Source organism: Quercus robur, chromosome 4, assembly GCF_932294415.1.
Source record: "Quercus robur chromosome 4, dhQueRobu3.1, whole genome shotgun sequence".
In the NCBI taxonomy this organism is placed as follows: Eukaryota; Viridiplantae; Streptophyta; class Magnoliopsida; order Fagales; family Fagaceae; genus Quercus; species Quercus robur.
In genome coordinates this window covers 29682305-29703539 of record NC_065537.1, presented here as the reverse complement: position 1 = coordinate 29703539, position 21235 = coordinate 29682305, and the positions used below count along the sequence as shown (strand labels likewise).

The window sequence follows — 21235 nt, the reverse complement described above, 5'->3', positions numbered from 1 at the left end:
ATTTACTTAAGAATTGTAAAATACTTGTATAAACTCCTCAGTTCCTACTCATTCCTTAAGAGAGTCAAGCATCCTTTGATTTATGTTTTAATTCGACATTGTGATATTCGATATGCCTTTATTGTTGGAATAATTGTTAATATTAAGAAATTCATTCTATTTTGTATAAACTTTGCTTTTGTGATATGTGAATCAAAATAAGTGTTTTTAGAATTGATCAGGTATATGTGTAAGCCCGCTCATAGGGTTGTATGTGAGAATAAGTGTTGATCCCTCACCAGCAGGGGTAAAATGTTGGTATCCACTCACAGGATTGTATGTGAGAATATGTGATATGTGTATATGTGACATTGTGCTCTGATCAATTATATGTATGTGTTTTCGAATGATTTTTAAGACGTGATTATATATGTATTAAGTAATTCATTATATGTTTTGGAATAATTATATTTGATATCATGGAATGAGTTTGTGAAAAATCAAAATACTCGTGCTTTGCTTGACTCTATTCTGTTGTGTATTATGTATAATTGCTTACTGGATGTGTGGCTCATTCTATCAATTACAATTTTCAGATTAAAGTTTAGTTGGGGAATAGAACTTTGGGATTACTTCGTAAGATGCAAGGTAGAGCATGGGAGTCTTTAGCTGACGTCAATAATACGTGAAGCCATAAAGGATTATTAAGTTATTTTTGTTCTGCTTTAGATTTTATAGTATTAGAGATTATTTCTAAATTGTAGATTTTAGTTATTGTAAGAGATTTATTAAGAACATTGTTTATTTGGAGGTTACCGAATTATATTTAAATTAATTATGTTTATTGAGTTATGTAAGATCAGCAAGTTAGTCATGCATCTAAATTCATGTTCCATGGATTTGGGTCGTGACAAACAAAATAACAAAAATTTTTGGAAGACGATTTGGGGGCTTAATGTACCTAATAAGATTAAGTCCTTTTCTTGGCGGGCAAGCAAGAACATACTACCTACAAAGTCCAATTTGGGTCGAAGAAACATTCTGGATAATCCAACTTGTGAAGCTTGCGATGAGGAGGTGAAGAGCAGTGAACATTGTTTGTGGAGTTGTCCTAAGGCCTGTGAAATCTGGACTTTATCTGGTATTTTGTTTGAGTGTCAAGGTGGTGTTTTCCATGAGTTTAGAGACATTCTTTGGTATTTAAAATTTGGACAGCACATGGATGATGAACTGTTGGGGTTAGTCATCATGGTGGTATGGTGTATATGGTTTAATAGGAATGTAGTGAGACAAGGTAAAACACGACAATCAGTGGTTGAAATTTTGCGGAAGGCCAAGTACTTACTGGAGGAGTTTCAAACGGCTAACTTCAAGTTGGCTTGCAATGGAATCAGCAATACAGTGTAGTGGATACCCCTAGCCCAGTCTTGGTATTAGATTAATATTGATGGGGCTACTTTTGTTAACACACAATCTGCAAGAGTTGGGGTTATTATTCGGGACTACAAAGGGCAAGTAGAGGCAGCCCTAAGCAAGGACTTACCAATCTTGTTGGGTCCTATGGAGATTGAAGAAAAAGCATTGGAGGAAGGGGTTCTTTTTGCTTGGGACATAGGGGTACGAGATGTGGTGCTTGAGAGTGACTCCAAGATAGTTGTTGATGCGTTAATTGGAACTAGTGAAGCTCTAGTTGCTATTGACAATATTGTAGGCGGGATTAAAGCAAAATTGCAGGATTTTAGATGTGTGGAAATTTCCCATGTCAAGCAAGATGACAATCGTCCAGCTCATTTTTTGGCTCAATATGCCAAATATTTAGATAGTTATCAAACTTGGACAGAGGAAAACCCTAATATGGTTAGGTCGACTTTGGCTCATAATGTATTATGTTTATCTTATTCTTAATAAAGTTATGGTCTTTTTATAAATATATATATATATATATATATATATATATATGAAAATACATTAGAGCTACTGATCATTTTATTTTAAGGGTTCAAATAGTAAGGAAACTTTAGAACATTTGTTAATAATCAATTTTAAGAAAATTTTAATACCAATTATATGGAAATTAGAAAAAATTGTCAAAAAATTAGTTAATTTTTTAAAGTTGTGATTTACAACTATTTTGTGTTGGCTTTAATTCCGTGCCAAATTTGATTGTAATTTTGTTCAATCTTATGTACCCTGTATTTTATGTGAGATTTCATTGTATGGGTTGTGTGTGAGAGAGAGTGTGAAGACTCAAGACGAATTGAAGATCAAAGGAATTTTCTTGGGTAGCTCACGAGAAGCCTTCTTGCCAAGTAAAGCCATGTGCTCGGCACATGACTGGAATGCGAAGAGTCATGATAGAAGGTGATAGTTGGTTTTTGTGAGTATTTTGCAGGTAAGGCCTTCTCGCGAGATATCCACGAAACATTCTATTTTGCTATTTTGTCATATCTGATACACCATGTCTCTACCGACACTATATATATATCATCATTACCCACATATTGAGAGGAGTACTTTTCAGAGAGAAAAACCTAGCCATTACCCTTAAGAGTTAGAGATTGTCATACTCACAATTCTCTACACAATCCATTGTGGTTTTCCTCAATTCTTACCTCTTCATATCAAAATCCTTAAGAGGTTGATAGCCCAAACATTTACCACACTCATCTTGAGTGTAAAGTGAGGTTTTGGTGCTGCTGGGAAGCATTGGAAGAGGCCATTTGTTTGGTGGATGCAATCGGGTTGAATTGCGTGATCCAGAGAGCTAGAGAAGACAAGGTTTCGTCAAGTCAGTTGGTAGTAGGAGCTTGGAGGGCTCAAGTACATGGGGGTAGACTAGGTTTGGAGAGTCTTTTGTTATTCGTGTATTCCAACTCATTCTTTAGTGGATCGATTTATTGCTTGGAGGGCGGTGGAGAGGTTTTTTGCCGAGTTCTTCGGTTTCCTCTTCGATAATACATCGGTGTGTTATCTTGTATTTGCATTATTTTTCCTTACTCTTTTAGCTTTCATTTTATTGTTGATATTTGATGAATATGGCTTAGAGTAGTTATATTGTTTGTTTGCTCACATTTACTCTATTCCGCACTTAGTTTAAGTTAGAGTAAAATTAACCGAGCCATAATTTTAATTTAGGGGTCTAAACAGCTCTTGTGTTTTCACACAAATTCAAGCTTTCACTTTTTTTTTTCTTTTCCTATAAAAACTTCCAAAAATTGTTCACTAATTCAAAATAAACATAAATAGTTGTAAATTTTCATAAGATATATATAAATATATAAATATATTGTGTATAAAACAAAATCTCATATAGAAATGGTAGAATGTCATTTATAAAAACTAGTCTAATTGCGTGCGATCAGCGTGTGCATTAGGCTCTTTTTTTTGGGTTTATTGTCATAATTTTTCACTTATTTCAATTTGAGGTTTACACTTTTTTCCACAAAAATTGTGTATTTAAAACTACCAATACAGTTAGAAGTATCGTAAGGCTACCTCTAAAAAATGAACAACAAAATAGCATTGCAATCATATATCCATGTGTGAATTTGTTCATTTTTTAGAATTAGCCTTATGATACTTCTGGCTGTATTAGTAATTCTAAATGCACAATTTTTGTGGGAAAAAGTGTAAACCTCAAATTGAAATAAGTGAAAAACTATGACATTAAAACCAAAAAAAAAAGAGGCTAGTATATATAAACTAGTCTTAGTGCACATGTTTCACGCGTGCAATGATGCTCTTTTTTATTAAAAGTGAGATAGAGATAGTGTCTTAATTTTTAGAATATTTCTTTATGTGAGAATTAATAAAATGTTAATAAAAATATGAAAATTTAAGGATATTTTAATATAGAAAATGATGAAACCCAAACAAAAAATCATGTTATTAGTAATATATATTTTAATATATATATATATATATATTTTTTTTGGATTTGAGTTCAATATTTTTTTATTTTTTATTGCAAGCCTATGTCTAAATTATCTTAAATTAAGCGCATTTTATAATCTAATAAACTGTTTTTATGAGACCCAATAAAAATGGTAAGAGAGGCAGTACTAAATGGTTAAGTATTTCCCGTGAAATTAAAAAAAAAAAAAAAAAAAAATTTGATGATGCCTTCAACAGTGGCCAATCCCGAATAAAACTTTAAACAGAGATAAGAGATCCATTTCCCTTGACATTTTTAAGGGGCCGGCAGCAAAGCACTGAGCAAACCAGAGAGAGGGAAAGAAAGAAGAACAAGAAGAAAGATCAGAAAGAACGAGAGAGAGAGAGAGAGAGAGAGACAAAGAAGAAGTGGTTGAAGCTTCAACAATGGCCATAAGGTGCTGTAAACTGTAAGCCAAGTACTTTTTTAAAAACTTATTTAATAAAAAAAACCCTCTTTCTGAAGGAATTGATTTCACTTAGTTGCCTGAAATTGCTTGAGATGTTGATTGATGCACAATTTTTACTTGTATTGAAGTTACCATTGGCATAGCCATTGTATTTGTATGTGATCAATTTGTGCTGTCTCTCCCTTCCTTCAGTCCCTTTTTCGCTTATTCAAGCCTATCTGTTTTAATATTCTTTTAGTTCCAAATATGTTGAATGTGCAAGAATCATATGAACTTGAAGAAGTGAGGATTCTACTATGCAAATCTGTATCACGTTGACAGTCTTTCTTCTGCTCCTATTGCCTGTGACAGTGACAGCTTCTCTTGGAGCAGTACTGATGTAGGACAACCTAGGCATCCCACTGTAGACCTTAGCTTGGCTTCACCACCTAAGGTTGTTTGGATTCACCACCAAACGTAATGCAAATCATCTAGAGCTTTATGTAGAGCTTCTAGAATCACAAGAGATAAAGATAAACATCCTAAAACATATGGGTTGAGAATGATAACTTAGCAGCTGATTGCTGCTGTTCCAAGCACTGCTCATGAGCAAGGAGATGCCCATATAATTCATCAAGAGAAAGAGGGTTCACCTGAGTGGTGACAGAAGTGACAAATGGGTTCTCCCATAAAGTACGAGAGGTATTACAGCCAAGAACCTAAGATAGAGTGACTCTGAGAGGAATGCAATCAGTGTTCTGAGGATAATTTGTTCTTGTTGTGACCAAGAAACATATTCAGGATTTGGAATAAGGATAGGCTGATTTGATCCAGTGACAGTATTAGAAATTGTGGAAGGAGGCGCTGTTTTGGATCCATTAACATAGCCAAATAAGTTTTGACCATTGAGATGAGTAACACCTTGGTATTTCCAAAGAAGATAGTTGTCCTTGGTCTTGGTGAGAGTAAGGCAAATTGGATGATTTGGTAGTGTATGAACAGAGAGAGAGGGTGGTGAAAGTGGAGGAGTTGGTTTGATTTGTGGAGGAGCTGGAATTAGAAGAACTCACGACCTTAGTCATAAAAGCTCTGATACCATATAAGAACAGAGATATTATATGAAGTGAATTTATGCTCCCAACCCAAAATGTTGGGACTGACTTTCATCTATATAATGTGATTTGTTTACATGGTACAAGAGATAGGAGATAAGATATTTGAAGGATATCTAAATGAATTCAAATACAAATTACAGATGAGATAGGAGTGTTTCTATTGTTTATCTAATCTTGAATTGATCTGCTGCTGTATTTGAATTAAAGTCATCTCTTGTATATGATTTAGCATCCTTATCCTTATCCAATAAATGTGCTTCAATAGTGTCCCAGTGTTGCACTTTGGTAATATTTCTACCCTTGTTCATCTCGATCCATCTCCATCTGCTGATCTATAGGTTCGGGAGCATGCAAGGAAACTTTTGGAGAAACACAATGAAGCCTTTCTTTGATGCAAGGTGAATTTAGGTTGATATCATTCTTTATTTCTCTATTGGGACAACGATTGTAAAATCAATTACTGTATTAGTAAGTACCATTAAGATTCTCATTGGAAATGTATATATTGCCAAAGAACCTATAGCCTTCCCAATCAAGATAAGCAAAAAAGAAAGGAATGTTTCTTTTTTTCCCTGCGCCCCTTGCTGTTAGTCAAGGTTGCTCAGGATGCACAGGAAGTATGATTCCTTTTTTCTCTTTCCCTGTTAGACATTTGATGTTTTTTTATTCAGATGAGTGGTCAGTTTAGGTAGATTAGACTTTTTTGGAGGGGGGAGTGGGGTGCTAAAACTCACACTTCCAGATTTCAATTAAAGCAATAAACCCTTTTACAGTAATATCATTTTTTTTAAAATTAAAATTAAAATATTTTATTTTATTATGACAGGGAACCTCTTCAAGGTCCCCCTTTGGACCCACCCTTGTTGAGAAAAACCCTGGATGCACAACCTGCCAGTAAGAGCCCACATTGGGTGTCATTAATGGAAAATGCTTAAACAAAACGAATTTATGTGGTTATTTCAACATATATTCCTATTATATATGAACAAATTCACCTCAAGTCATGTGTCATTTTATTTTAATATTTTCTATTAACTGCTTAACTTGTGATGGGTTTATCATTTGAATTGAAATGTTTTTGAAAGTGTAGGGTTTAATTTGAAATCACCTGTATGAGGTTTAAAATGTAATTTATCCTTGCTTTTCTTTCTTTCTCTTGGGTATAGTGGAGGTTCAATGATATGTGATGGTCCATGCTTATATGTTCTTTAGATCTACTGATTTAGGTCTCTGTTAGTAATAATAGCTAACTGGCTTGTATTTTACCTATTGCATCTCTTCAGAAAATATTTTTTTCACTGTGAATACTGAATAGAAATTGTCTCGAATAATTAAGGATGAAAGTCATTATCTTTATATGGAAATCTCAGACCATGCAATGTATGTGCGTTGGGTCATTTAGACCAACGGATTGTTGGAACAAGCTAGTTTGTCAATATTTGAGTATTTTTAGTCAAATATATTTATTTGGCACGTTATGGTTGATGACTTTGTACTTGCTCTCTTGGCTAACCGTAGCCATGGTGGATCTGGTGTGTGTATGATTGTTGAGGAGTTGAAGCAAGGGAAACAATGGTTTAGCGATACATTTCATCTCATTAGGTAACTATAAGTTCAAGCCCAATGTAACATGTTATTATATGCTATTATGATCAATTATGCAGTGGAGATTGCACTTCAAGCTTTTTCAGTCTATTGCGTTAATATTTCTGTTGAGCTTGGCCTTTGCAGTCATAGATTAGTAAAACAAGTCTTTGATAAGGATCTAATTAAAATGGTGATTAGGGTGGTTAATTCAAGATAGCTAGCTAGGTCCCCAAGAAATGATAGAATTGAGAGAGATGGAATTTAGAGAACAGAATTATAAGGAAGAAACTGGACATCATTCTTATTGCTTACCTTTCATCACAATGCAATTCCCTATTTATCTGCATAGTTCCAATAACTGTCCAACTAACATCAAGACTCTAACTAACTAACCATCAGGAAGTTAGCTTAACTAAATACTTACTGAATTACACACATGCTAATTGCATTTAGGAACATGATTAATTTAAGAATAGCACGTGTCTAATAGCAATCAACTAAGACAAGATATTTAGCACTAAGTGTCCATTTGGCATGATTAATTTTGCCTACTTATTTTACTATTCAACTTATTTTTGCTACTATTTAAGGGCTCCACTGCATTTTTTGGTATTATTCATGGGTCTCACTGTACTATTTTAGCTAATTTTTACCTTTATCTATAGTACTTTTAACAAAAAATTTCAGTTATAGCAAAATAAGCAAATCCCAAATAGACCCTAAGCCATGCAATTCCCAGCTGCTGCTGCTGACTTAGCTGTGCTCTTGTTGCTGGAGTAGTTAAGCTTCTAGACTGTTGCTCAACTATGCCACTAACTAATACACCTGCTGGTACTGCTACTAACCAGCTGGCTACTTATCAGTCTTTCCAAAGATTTATTATCAGTTTGTCATTACAAGGTGATCAGTCTGCTCGAAAGCTTATTTTGCATGGATAGGTTATGCTGAAAACAATGGTATAGTGTTTCAAAAATAACTGTTTCTCTAAACTAAGAAAAATATTTTAGTATCAAAATTAAATGGAGATTCACTGACAGGATGACGTTGCAAAGGAGAAAAACAGAGATAAAGAAACAAGACCTGTTAATTTTGGCTGGGTTGGTCTTCTGAGGATTCTGTGTGACTATCTTGGTGCTATAAATTATAGAACATTATTAATCGGTCTTTTGAATCACTCAAAGAATTGTCTTACAGATCTTCATTTCCATGCTGATAAGAATGCATAATTGAATGATTCTTTACACAACACAGCAAATAGAATAAGTGTAATCATATTGAACACTTATATGGTTGTATTTTTTTACCTAAAAAGGTCCTTGAGCAAAACCTTTGATCTTTGATGCTGTTGTATGCTGATGGTTCATCGTATAGCTTCTCTTTAGGTGAATCCTATGCTGTTACTTTATTGCTTATGAGAGTTTTTGTGTTTGTTTTCTTTGTGAGCTGCTATAGGTGTGAGGATGATTCCCTTTCAAGTATTAACTGGGTTCTTAATCTTGCAAGAGCAGCAGTTTTGAGGCATGGGGTGCGTGGACTTGTAATTGATCCTTACAATGAGCTCTATCATCAGTGTCTTGTAAGCCAGTGAGTCTTTTCAATATCTTTAAATCCTTCTCTTTCCCTCGGCTTTTGGGCCAGATATCATAAGTAAATCACAGAGCAGAAATTTGCAGATTTAGTGTATGTATTTTTACTGTTCTCATTTTTGTAGAACTTCCAACTGGCAACTAGAATCAAATGCTAATTGGGACTTTTATAAGAATTGCACCAGATCGTATTATCTCTACCAAATTTCTCAGTTGTTAATTGGTGCTGTGCTGGTTTTCCACAATTATTTTCTTTATTCTTCCACAGAATGGTGTCTAAGCTAGCATTTTTACATTTACATTAGCATTATATTTCTGGTATTCTACAGTCCAATTGTTTCAGTGGAGAAATTTTTTCTGCTAGGAATCACGGATATGCCAAAAAGTCTAGCATGTCTGTGCGGACATGCATCCATGGAGTCTTCAGCAAAAAAAAAAAATTATTATTTTTCTAATTGAGACATGGTAACAACATTGCTGGACATGGTCAATTGGTCAAGTCCTAACCCAGCAAAAAAAAAAAAAAAAAAGGGGATCCGAGTTGGTGATCGCCTAAAGGGTCGTGGGTTGTAAAAGATTAAAATTTCTCTCTTATTGTGGATCAATAGCCTCTCTAAGTTCTTTCCCTCTTGATTTCATCAGCCAACAATTGGTCACACTCGCACTCGATCTCAACCCTGGTGATGTTCATTGGTGTGCTCTTGGCTCATCAACATTAATCTTGGCTCGTCAGCACTAATCTCCACCAGGTGTGGCAGTCCTTTCTCTTGTCAATCTCTATTTCTACTTCTCTTTTTTCCTTATTGTTCTCTAACTCTCTCAATCTCTTAGTTCTTGGTTTTTTATTTTCTGCCCTAGTTTTAGAGCCTTGTTTTAATTTTTGTTTATTAGGAGTTGTTTGGGTTCTAGTCTGGTTTTAGTTATTTACTTGTATTTTTTTTCTTCTGAATTTTAAATTGTGAATAGGGTTAAAGGAATGCACTAGATTACCTAACCTGACAGCTGATTCTAGTAGGTGGGAGTCAGTTGTTTGTAGGTTTTACTAGCTAAGGAGAGTCAAAAGGGATCTTTTTTAGAAAGTTTCCCTATGTTATCAAAAAAAAGTTTTTGTTAATGTTTTTTGGCTTATTTTTAGGGTTGCAAGTCTCAACCAAACATAGGAAAACAAATCAATTTTCTAGAAAATAAGTAATTTTTCCAGAAGGACATTTATCATCGAAACAAATGGAGCATTGGTTTATGGTGACCTATTATGCTAGTTAAGTTGTAAAATATGAATATTTAGAGTTGAGTGAGAATAATGAGTAAGAGAAGAGAAGAGAGACAAAGAGAAAATAAAGAAAAGGTTGAGGGCATTAACTGACCAAGCCCACGCCTTAACATATTTTTATATTAGGGTTCATAATGTGATTACAATAATACCCTTATTGAATGTTCAAATATTTTATAAAGCACCTTGAATGTTTAGACCCCTAATTTACAAATCACCAATTCAAGCTTAATATCAAATAATATATATGCGGAAATTGAACATAAGCTTATAACAAAATTGATAAACAATCTCAACCAAATAAAATCACATCCATAACAGAAATTAAATGGCAAAGATTAAAGGAAGAGATATGCAAACACAAGGACAACACAACGATGTATTATCAAAGAGGAAACTGAAGCCCTCGGCGTAAAACTTCTCCTCCGCCGCCCTCCAAGCGGTAAATAATCCACCAAAGAATGAAGTTGGGATATATGAACAGCAGAATACCCTCCAAGCCTAATCTACCTAGTGTACCTAAGCCCTCCAAGTTTCTTGCTCCAACGAGGTTACGCCGAACCTATTTCTTCTTTAGTTTACCGGATTCTACTATAACCCATAGCATCAACCAATATCAATTGGTCTCTTCCTAACTGCTTCCCAGGCACTAAATAGCCTTCTCACAGATATGGGTATGGTGAGAAAAAGTTTTGGCTAATGTACCTCTCAAGGATGTAACAATGGAGAAGGTGAGAGTTGAGGAATTTGAAGAGTCACTATGTAAATATTGTAGATGAGTCACTCTTGTTTTTCTCTAGGGTTTCTCTTTCAAAATTCTCTCTAGAAGCTCTCAATATTTCGTGGGTATAAGGGGTATTTATACTAGAGTGAGAAAGGAATGCGAAGAGTCAGTTTTTCCATAACAGAGTGAACTGGCGATTTGGCCTTGCAACTTGACTGAGTCGCGAGTCCAAGCCATGAGCTAACTGAATGGTTAGTCTGGACTTTTTCTTTTGTAGTGCTACAGCTGGCATGACGGTTCAGCTTTTCTGTATGCTTCACTTGTGTGCATCTTCTGGCGGCTTGCAAGCCGCGAGCCACCCGTGAGATCCATTCATGAGTCCTTGTTTCACTGCACAGTCTTAAGCGTTTCTTCACACTCTTTCACACATTACTTTTACATGATTCCCACCTAAACACAGGGTTACTAATTGCTAAATTACAAGCAAATTTGGTATGGAATAAAGCCAACAAGATGGTTGATTAAATTCAACCTTACACTTATTAATATGTTAGAATAAATGACAACTAGAACTAACTCTAACACTCTCTCTCAAGCTAGAGCATACACATTAAACATGCCGAGCTTGGAAGATAATCATTGAAAGGAGGCATGAGCTAAAAACTTTGTAAGAATGTCACGCAATTGATCAACTAACTGAACAAAGGGGGTGACAATCTGTCTCTTCATTAATAAATCCCGAATGAAGTGACAATGCACATCACTATGTTTGGTACGTTCACGGAACACTTAACAATAAAGATAGTAGCTTGATTGTCACAACACATTTGCATGGGAATAGGAATAACAACACCCAAGTCGTGAAGGAGAGATTGAACCCATAACATCTTAGAATTAGTATGAGCCATAGCTCTATACTCAGCTTTAGCACTAGAACAAGCAGCAACATTTTTCTTTTTACTATGCCAAGTAACAAGATTGCCACCAACAAAGGTACAATAACCAGAGGTGGACCAACAATCAGAATGACTACCAGCCCAATCATCATCGCTAAAACCTGTCACATATAAAGTAGGTGAGGGCTTGTACAAAGGTCCGTGTCCAGCAGCTCCTTTGAGATAACACAAGATACAACAAATAGCTTCATATTGAGGTTGGCAAGGAGCTTTCATACAATGACTAACCACACTAACTGCATAAGTAATGTTAGGACCAGTAATTATAAGGTAAATTAATTTCCCAACCAAGCAGCAATATCGACCAACATCACTAACCAATTCATGTTGCTCTTTATCAAGTTTAACAGTAGAGTCCATAGGAATCTTAGTAGGATGAGCACCTAAAAAACTAGTCTTACTCAAAAGATGAAGAACATACTTCCGTTGAGACAAAAATATACCTTGAGAGAAATGAGAAACTTCACTCCCGAGAAAATAGCGAAGAGTACCTAGGTCCTTAGTATGTCATTGCAGACCTAAATATATTTTCAAGTCAGAGGTACCATTAGAGTCACTTCCAAATATAATAATATCATCCACATAAACAATCAAAACAATAGTACTAGTGGAAGACTGACGAACAAAGGCAAAATCATTAGAATGAGAATGCTAAAAACCATACCCAAGTACAATAGCACTAAATCAATCAAGCCATGCACGAGGAGATTGCTTCAAACCATACAACGCCTTTCTTAATCTACAAACAAGGTGTTCACTGCCAGAAATAACATACCCAGGGGTTTGATCCATGTATACTTCCTCCTTAAGGTCTCCATGAAGGAAAGCATTCTTGATATCAAGTTGATACAAAGGCCAAGAACCACTAACTACAACAGATAGTAGGATCTGAACCAAATTCAAGCCACAGGAGAGAATGTTTTTATATAGTCAAGACCATATGTTTGTGTATAACCTTTGGCAACTAAACACTCCTTAAGGCGCTCAACAAAACCATGAGGGAGGTACTTGACAGTGTATACCCAAAGACAACCTACAGTTTGTTTCCCAGTAGGAAGGGCAGTAAGTTCCCAAGTCTGATTAAGTGCACTCATTTCCTCATTTGTAGCATGTTTCCTTCCAGATTAAGTGCACTCATTTCCTCATTTGTAGCATGTTTCCTTCCAGACGAAGTCGAGGCCTGCTTATAGATGAGGGACTTGAAATAGAGGACATAGTACAAGCAAGTGAATGCAGACAAGGTGACACAAAATTTGCAATTGGGTGTTGAGTACAAGAATGTTTAGCTTGTCTGATGTAGGACAAAATCTACCATTCAATTTTTGTAATTTATTTATTTAAGTATTTTTTTTGGTACTTTTCGTTATTTTAGGTTTAGGGCATTTATTTCCATGTTTTTAGGTGCTTTTAATGCTTTGTAGGTCAAATTTGGTCCCTGTTATGGTTAGGTATTAATTAGGACTTATTCTTGAATACATTTTCTTGCCTGTCAAGCTTTACGGAGTCCTTAAATAGACCCCAACGTTTGTAAACGTTTTTTCAGAGATTATTATTAATAAAATTCAAACTTTGTCTATTTCTTTCTTCGGTGGATTTCAGGAAATTATCATCTTGTGGATTTAAGGAACCCCTCATGAATCGAGGTTTACTACCATAAATTAATAATTTAGTTTTTTTTTTTCCATCAAGAGAGCACCGTGTGTGCTTTCTTTAGGCTTCTGCGACATCATTGTCATAAAGCAATAGGCAAATCATCAATTTCTAGAGGAGAGGTGGAGGAAGCAGGAATCTCTGACAAAGTAAATGTAGCACCAGGACTATATGACACAACATGCCTATCCTGAAATTGTTGATAAACATGCAAGGAGGGATTAGTTTGGAAAGCCAAAGGTCTTGGAGGATGAGAAGACAAAGGTACATGAAGTTTAGGAGATGGAAAGGAAACCTCCCCCCTCACGATTGGAGTTGCATACATTAGCCCGGTGATGAAAAGAATGGGGTCGACTCAAAAAAAAAAAAAAAAAAAAAAAAAAAAAAAATTCAGTACTCACAAAATAGTGATGAAATTCAGAAGTATAACAACGGTAACCTTTTTGAGTAAGTGAGTATCCAAGGAAAATACACTTACGAGATTGAGGAGACAGTTAATCTTGACTAGGATCAAGGACATGAACAAAAGCAACACAACCAAACACACAAGGAGTAAGTGTATATTTTGCTGGATTGAGACAGTATGTGAGTCAGATGCTCACCAAAATCAAACGCTTGGCTCAACATCACTCTTGTCATGTTTGGTTTGTAGCACATCCTAGACAGGTTGTGTAACACCCCAAACCAAAAAAAAAAAAAAAAAAAAAAAAAAGTTTGGCAATATATTTTGAGGTTATTTTTGTAAAATTTTCCCCTGAAGATATTTTGAGTGGACTAGTGGTCCACATTGTTCCACAACACCCCCCCCCCCCCCCTTCTTATCACCATATAGTAGACCCCTCCACCTCTCTCATCTTATTCTTCTTTTTCCATCTCTTGATTCTCTCTCTTCCTCCTTTAGTAATTGACACACTCCATAGCCATCTCCACCTTTCTCTCTTGGTGGTTTCTTCCTTGCAATCTCATATGAAGGCTCTAGATTTTCCCCTGTATACTTGGCGATCATAAAAAAAAGGGTAATTTTCATGTTCTTTTTGATAGTTTAGTTTAAATATGCATTTTTGTTATTAATGGTGGATCCAAGTGATTTTTAGTTAATAGTACTACTTTGAGTTTTGTTTAATTTAACATGGAAGGTGGTCTTGGATGGATGGCTGAAAATCTCAAGTTATGGGTTGTGAGTTTTAATTCATAGCATCTATGGGTTTGGTTTTTGTGTGATATTTTCATAAAATTAGTTTGATGCTTAGCCATTTATTTTGATGAAGGGTAAGGAGGTTTTGAAAACTAAATTTGAGGGTTGGGTTTTCTTGAACAACCATATGGTTTTTGTTGTTCTTGTGATTGTGAATTTTTAAATTAAAAAATTTGGTTGATTTAAAAAGTGGGTTTCTTTACATCTTTGAGTGGTTTTGTGACATGCAAAAATGAGTGTAGCTATGTAGATAGTAGATGAAAATGTAACTATAGAATTATTTAAATGATGTAGGCTTGTCAAGTGTTTGATGGATGACCTCAATGAGTTATGAGGTTGCATTTGCTTGACTTGTGGTTGTGGTAGGTAAATAAAAGGTTTTGGTTGTGTTATAGCCCTATGAGTTTCTTGTATGCTTGCTTGGTTCCTGTTTGGATAGGGGTAATTGTCTTAGGATGGTCAAATCAGGCTTTAGGGTTATAGGTTTGATTTTTGAGGGGATCTTTTTCTATTTATGGAGTCAAATATGATAGTGTAATTTGCAGTAGGCCTTGTATTAATAGACTTGATACTTGTGTTTCTAGGTTCCAAGGTACTTGGTGATGGACTTAGTAACTTGATTGGTTGAATGCGGTGCCCAGTTGAGGTAAACTTGGATTGGACTGCTGAGATAAGTGGCTTCTTAGTAAGATGTTTTTTAGAAACATACTCGCATAATGTGAAACTTTGTTTTTGTGTTAAACACATTTTGGAAAATTATTTGTGAAACTATGTTTTCTTAAAAAGTGTTGTGTTGTGACCCTACTATATATGATTGTATAGGAAAAGCGCATCATGTTTAATATTGCATGTGGGAAATGAATGAACATTTGGCATGGAAAAGAAAAACATCTTTGAATTCTTTGATAATGGGTTTCATGGATTTATGGTATTATTTGAAATACTAAAGACGCTTTATCTTAACTTGTATTATTTGGGAAATTGATGCAAAACATTCTTGACAAGAAATGGTTTTGAGGACTTTGAGAATATTGTGGATATTTAGTTATTGAAATATTTTATGAAACTACTTGGAAGTAAACTATGTATGTTGAATACATTTAACTTGTAAGCTTTTGATGTGGGTTTGTCCTTGTGCTATGATATTGGTGATTACCCCATCTTTGTGGTGACGTTTGTGTGACGTGTGATTACCTTCTCTTTGTGACGTGTGATTTTCATCATACTATGCTCTCCAAAGAGCAACACTTCTCAAAACTTTGTATGTTGAATACATTTAACTTGTGAGCTTTTGATGTGGGTTTGCTCTTGTGTTATGATACTGGTGATTACCTCATCTTTGTGGCGACATTTGTGTAACGTGTGATTACCCCACCTTTGTGACGTGTGATTTTCATCATATTGTGCTCTCCAAAGAGCAACACTTCTCAAAATCTCAAAAAAGGATGCTAAGTTGGAATCCCATTCTAACTAAGGATTCTTGTGGTTTCGGAGGAGCTACATGAGAACCAGGAACGAAAAGCGCCTCCCGGCTCTTTGGTCTTAAGAATGTTGGTTTTAAGAATGAGTGATTGCCCTTCTCCGACTTGTCTTTGTGATGACAAGCCTGGTTGGAGGCTCCCAATTTGCATGACGCGGGTAAATCCTTAAGTGTGTGGGTGAGGCCGTTGCCCATAGGGCCAAAAGATCACATTTAAAAGGGGTACTGCATGACGTGTCATTCCTTGCCCCCTAGGGGGGGAAGGGATAAATCCTTGAGTGTGTGGATGAGGCTAGGTAGGGTCAATAGACCACATGCAAAAGAGGTACTATATGACGCATTATCCCTTGCCCCCATGGGGTGGAGAGATAAATCCTTGAAGGTGTGGGTGAGGTTGTTGCCCATGGGCCGATAGACCACATGCCAAAAGAGGTACGTATCATGCAATTGTGTTTGGCTTTTGACCTGTCTATGGCGGTATGTCTTGGTGATATTTCCGTTTTTGTGGCACCTTGTCATGTGGCTTTGGATGAGGTTTTCTTTTTTTGAAATTGTATTGGAAACTTTTATGACTCATTGTGAATAATATGTAGTTTCATAGTTATTTTGGGAAGCTTGATGCTACATTATGTTTATCATTCTTGTCGTATTTGTTAAGGAAATTTATTTTACAGAATTTAAATGGAAATTCCCAAATTATAGCATGTTTTGTAAAGTGCTCATTATCATTGAACTTGCATTTCCCCCACCCCTATTAATTATGTTACTTACTGGGCTTTAGCTCATCCCACTCTCCAATAGTTTTACAGATAAATTAGCTATACATTGGGTATGAAGCTTAGTTTATTGGTGGTGATTGGAAAACTATACTAAGTGGGAGATTTGTACTATAAATTGTTGGTGACTTAACTTTCTAAATTTATTGAGGCTATAGCTAATTCTACTAGAGGTTGGGCTCTTGAGGTTTGTTAGCCTTGAGCATGGTAGGCCTAGATTTTCTGTTGAGGTTATGTATTTTAGAGAGGATCATGACTTTGTGTTTATTTATTTGGAGCTTTGGATTTTTATATATATTTGGAGACACGTGATTTGTAGTTTGTATTGTTTGTAAATGTGTTATAGAGTTCTAACTTATATTGTGAAGAGATCAACATGTTTATTTACTTTATCAAAAGAAAAAAGAAAAAAGAAAAATCCTCTTAAAGGCTCGGCTTTTCATGCCTTGGACCCTTTTTGGGTTTGGAGCGTGACAGGTTGACTACCATGACCTGTAGTTTGTTCCAGAGTATCTCTTTCTTTCTAAATTCTTCCCTTGTTTTACAGTTGCAGTAACGGGTTGGTGGTCCTCCTAATATGTATGATATAGGTGGAAGTGCGCACTTCATAAACAAATGTGACAATGGGATTGTTTATTCATCGTAATCAGAATCCTGCGGCTGGGCCAATAGATCAAGTACAAGTGAGTATTATTTTTGTCATCATCATTGTTTTTGTTATTACACATGGGAATCTATTTGTAAACTTACCAAGTTGTAATTGCAGGTTTGTGTTAGGAAGATTCGAAATAACGTTGCCGGAACCATAGGAGATGCCTTCTTGTCTTATAATAGGTATACCTTTAAGGTTTACTGTTGCACTCTTGTGGATTTAAAGAATTCACTTTTATTGAGGAAGAAGAGGGCAAGAGTGAAACAAACTAGGTGCAAATTATGCATAATCATAGTTGCCACTAGAGGACATTCTTCAGTTCACGCATCTAATGTTTTCTTGTTATATTGTGCTCTACAATTCACTCCCTTCTCTCATTGTCATATGTATGTCATCAAATTTGGGCACGATATGAAATAGTGTTAAAAGATGGTAACATTCATGTACTTGTGTAGGGTAACTGGTGAATTCATGGATATTGATGAACCATCTGGCAAGAGATAGGCAATGATATGATTGTTGAGGAAGAAAACATTTGCCTGGTCGTATCCACCAATTTATAGGCCCTCACAGAGTTTTTCTTGGTGCAAACTGTTGGTGGTGAGAGATGATGATGGGCAGTAATTTTGCATCGAAGCTGATAAGATTATGGTTGGCATACAATTCTGGAGGGTAGGCTAAAATTTTCTACTATTAGAAACTTATTTTAGGAGATGAATGATTTATTTTGTTTGAACTTGTATAATATCAGACGATATTCAACAACTCAGGAGGGTGTTTGGTACATCTACTCAAAACACATTTTTAATTTTTAAACAATATTACATGCATTTCTATACAATATTTCACTCACACGTATTTCCACACATGTTTTCAAACAACAAAACACATGTTTTTAAACACATGTACCAAACACCCCCAAATGATTTCCACTAATACGTACACGCGTCTGCACAGCACAATCCCTTGGTAGAAGTTGGAATGCATTTTTTTGAAATCTAGGACAAAATTAATGGGACCGTAAACGTGTTGAGATCGAGCTCAACACCAAACTAGATTATGTGTTCAAATAATTTGATTTCATATAAATTTATATAATCTAATTTCAAATACGTATAAATATATTTATATACATGTAAACATACTTTTAATATTATATATGCTCAAATTGAGTCTCATATTCATGAGTTTATTTATGGACACATTATCATGTTTGGGTTTGGTTGGTTTGTTAAATAAGTCATCATAAATAAGGTAAGTTGTTTCTTAGCTTGGGTTAGAACTTAGAAGGTTCATAAATAGCTTGGTTCACATCTCTGACCTAATATTTTGGGGTTAAACCCTGTGAGTTATTTCTTGTTCCAACTCCAAGCGAAATATCTTCAAGCATACGTATGCTTTAAGATTTTTTTAATTTTTTTATTCAGCAAAAAAAAAAAAAAAAATCTTCAAGCATACGTATGTTTTTCCACCACCGGTTATTGAGTGGAACAAAGCAGGGAATATAAATTGATCAATGAGCTGTAGGCTATATATAGGAAGTCGGTAACATTTTAAAACATCATCATCATCTTGTTAACTATTAATTATATACAGATTTTTTTTTTTTTTGAAGATAATTATATACAGATTTGAGAGGTAGCTTTAAGAGGGTCTAATATCAAATTTGGTTAGCCAAATTACTAGGTGGATTAACACATAACGGAAAAGGCTGTAATATATTGAATCTAATTAAAAATTAGGTTATTGTAATGTGGGGGTGGGCCAACAAATCAGCTCCGTCAATTCTGACCCGGTTCCCATAAACAGTAACTGAAGAAGAAGTCTTAAGATTTTGTTGGATTGAATGGCCGTCTCTATCCACAATTTCCTTTCTTTCCCATTTCCTGCCTTTAAAGAATAGGGGACTTAGGGTTAGGGTTAGGGGGACCTCCATTAATTTTATGTCCGATTACGTTAGACCTTAGAAGAAGGGGAAAAAAAAAAAAATGCCACGTGCGAGATACATAATTGAGAAGCATTAAATACATTATCTTTATATTAAAATATGGTTACGTGACTTGTAAAGTCGGAAAATATGACACGGAAAAAGACACATATGGGCGTGTTGACTGTAAAGAAGGTATTAGATAAGCCCGTCTCACCGAGAATCTTGTCGTGTTGCAATCAAAAGTAGGTTCCCCAGATAAGACCGGCTCTTAAAGACAAGCAATATAATAAATAATATAGCCTGCAGCCTTGCTTTCTTCTTGCTCCCATTGATTTACATTGTTAATTTGCCTTTCGACAAGTTTTCTACTCTTCCCCAACGCGGTGTTAGCCGCCCGCGCTTATTCGTAAACATTTATCTTCCTAAGAAACAATAACTCCACCCAACCCAAACAGCCCTTATAAATATATATAGAAAACCCTCCATCAACTCATACCTATATTCTCTCATTCTTCTCCTTTTATCATTCCTCCTACTTTGTTTTATTATCAATATCTACACATACCTTTCTTTGGTTTCTTAAGAGAGCTTTGTTCAAATATGAGTTCAAGTGAGCCTGCAGGTATTACTAGATACCATGTTTTATTAGTTATTGCTCATGTATTTCATTTTTCACCACAGGTTATGTTGATGTTTGTAAACAATCTTTGAATTTTCTGCCACATTCTGACACTCAGGAAAATTGTTCAGGTGTTCGTTAGTGGGAAAAAATTATTTCAATACTCATCTGCAAGAGGAAAAGTAATTTGAATATTTTTTTATAAAAAAATAATTTGATTTTTATAACCTACAATTGCAATATTAAGATTAAGAAAAGCCAACTGTGCTACCCATGCCCTTATTGCCTGGACTCCTTTTTGGAATGATTTTATTTTTGGGGCCTTCCCCATCTTCAGTTTTCCAGTCCACCTTAAAATTTTAATGTTATTTATGATTTCAAAACATTTTGGTCATAATCACGTACTCCTTATGGAAAATATTGTAATCTTGCACTTGCAGGCAAGATGCATCCGATCACTTGCTATATTTACTCAAATAATTCATGTGTTTTTTTTTTTTTTTTTTTTTTTTTGTTGAATTAAGTATTGATTACATGGAGTGGTTTAAAAAAATTTCAGTTGCATATCCTCCACCTTCAACCGCGCCAACTTATTATGTAGCTCCACCACCGGCTGGTTATCCTACAAAAGATGGCTCCGGATACTCTCAAAATCCTCCTCCTCCTGTGGAAACCAAGTCTAGGGGTGATGGGTTTTGGAAGGGATGGTAAGCCTTCTCTCTCCCTGATTTATTTATCTATTCATTACCTTTTGATTTACATATTATGTATATGTTTATTTTATGCATAGATGACATACATAATAATGATCTGTCTATTTGTTTGCTATATGCAGTTGTGCTGCCTTGTGTTGTTGCTGTGTGCTGGATGCATGCTTCTGAGGGTTGACAGCATTCTAGAGGCCTGAGGCCATTGTTCTTTTATTTGATTTCACTCTTTTTTTTTTTTTTTTTTGGTCAATAAAATATTTATACAGAGTTTGTTATTATCTTATTGTTTTAGTTTTAATTAGTGCCTTAGTGGTTGATTTGCTGTCCTTGTATCGTTGTTCTAATTAACATTATTATACAATTGATTTATTTTTTTAATATATACTCTCTCTCTCTCTCTCTCTCTCTACTACTACTACTACTACTACTACTACTGGTCCCGTCCCGTCCGTTTAAACAGCACGCTTTCTATAACTTTGAATTGGCACCTCTCCATATATAAAGTGTTTGAAGGTCTAGGAGGGAAAGAGTTCGAATTGCAGGATTTGCAGCATATTGTAATTATTTCTCAAAAAAAAAAAAAAAAGAATTGTAATTCTGAGGCTAAAATGTAGCAAAATGTCTCCGTTCTGAAATTATCTAGAAAAATGTCCTTGTTTTGAAACTTGATTTGATGAGAATCGA

At 35.2% G+C, this 21235-nt stretch overlaps 1 protein-coding gene across 7 annotated transcripts; it reads left to right on the top strand.

The window, feature by feature from the left end:
• The first annotated feature begins 4083 nt into the window (after positions 1-4083).
• Positions 4084-20931, top strand: LOC126721107 (twinkle homolog protein, chloroplastic/mitochondrial-like). Of its 7 annotated transcripts, XR_007653821.1 has the most exons (9): positions 4153-4322; positions 5755-5814; positions 6243-7834; positions 8456-8587; positions 17188-17323; positions 17407-17474; positions 17748-19844; positions 20401-20548; positions 20677-20931. XR_007653821.1 is itself a non-coding variant. In XM_050424130.1 (4 exons), the coding sequence occupies exons 1-4, from the start codon at positions 4300-4302 to the stop codon at positions 9046-9048; spliced, it is 345 nt and encodes a 114-aa protein (XP_050280087.1). In that variant the 5' UTR covers positions 4084-4299; the 3' UTR covers positions 9049-9224. The 7 variants fall into 7 exon arrangements, 4 of the variants coding, with proteins under 4 accessions (XP_050280087.1, XP_050280088.1, XP_050280090.1 ...); XR_007653822.1 differs by lacking the exon at positions 17748-19844 and having other exon boundaries at positions 4146-4322; XR_007653823.1 differs by lacking the exons at positions 17188-17323; positions 17407-17474; positions 17748-19844; positions 20401-20548; positions 20677-20931 and adding exons at positions 9232-9338; positions 13229-14962 and having other exon boundaries at positions 4091-4322.
• The last annotated feature ends 304 nt before the right edge of the window (positions 20932-21235 follow it).

Coding starts and splice junctions, on each gene's coding strand:
- LOC126721107 (XM_050424130.1), top strand. CDS start 4,300: ATGGCCATAAGGTGCTGTAAACT. Junction 4,323..5,754: donor GCCATAAGGTGCTGTAAACT/GTAAGCCAAGTA, acceptor GCTGATCTATAG/GTTCGGGAGCATGCAAGGAA. Junction 8,588..8,918: donor CATCAGTGTCTTGTAAGCCA/GTGAGTCTTTTC, acceptor GGTATTCTACAG/TCCAATTGTTTCAGTGGAGA.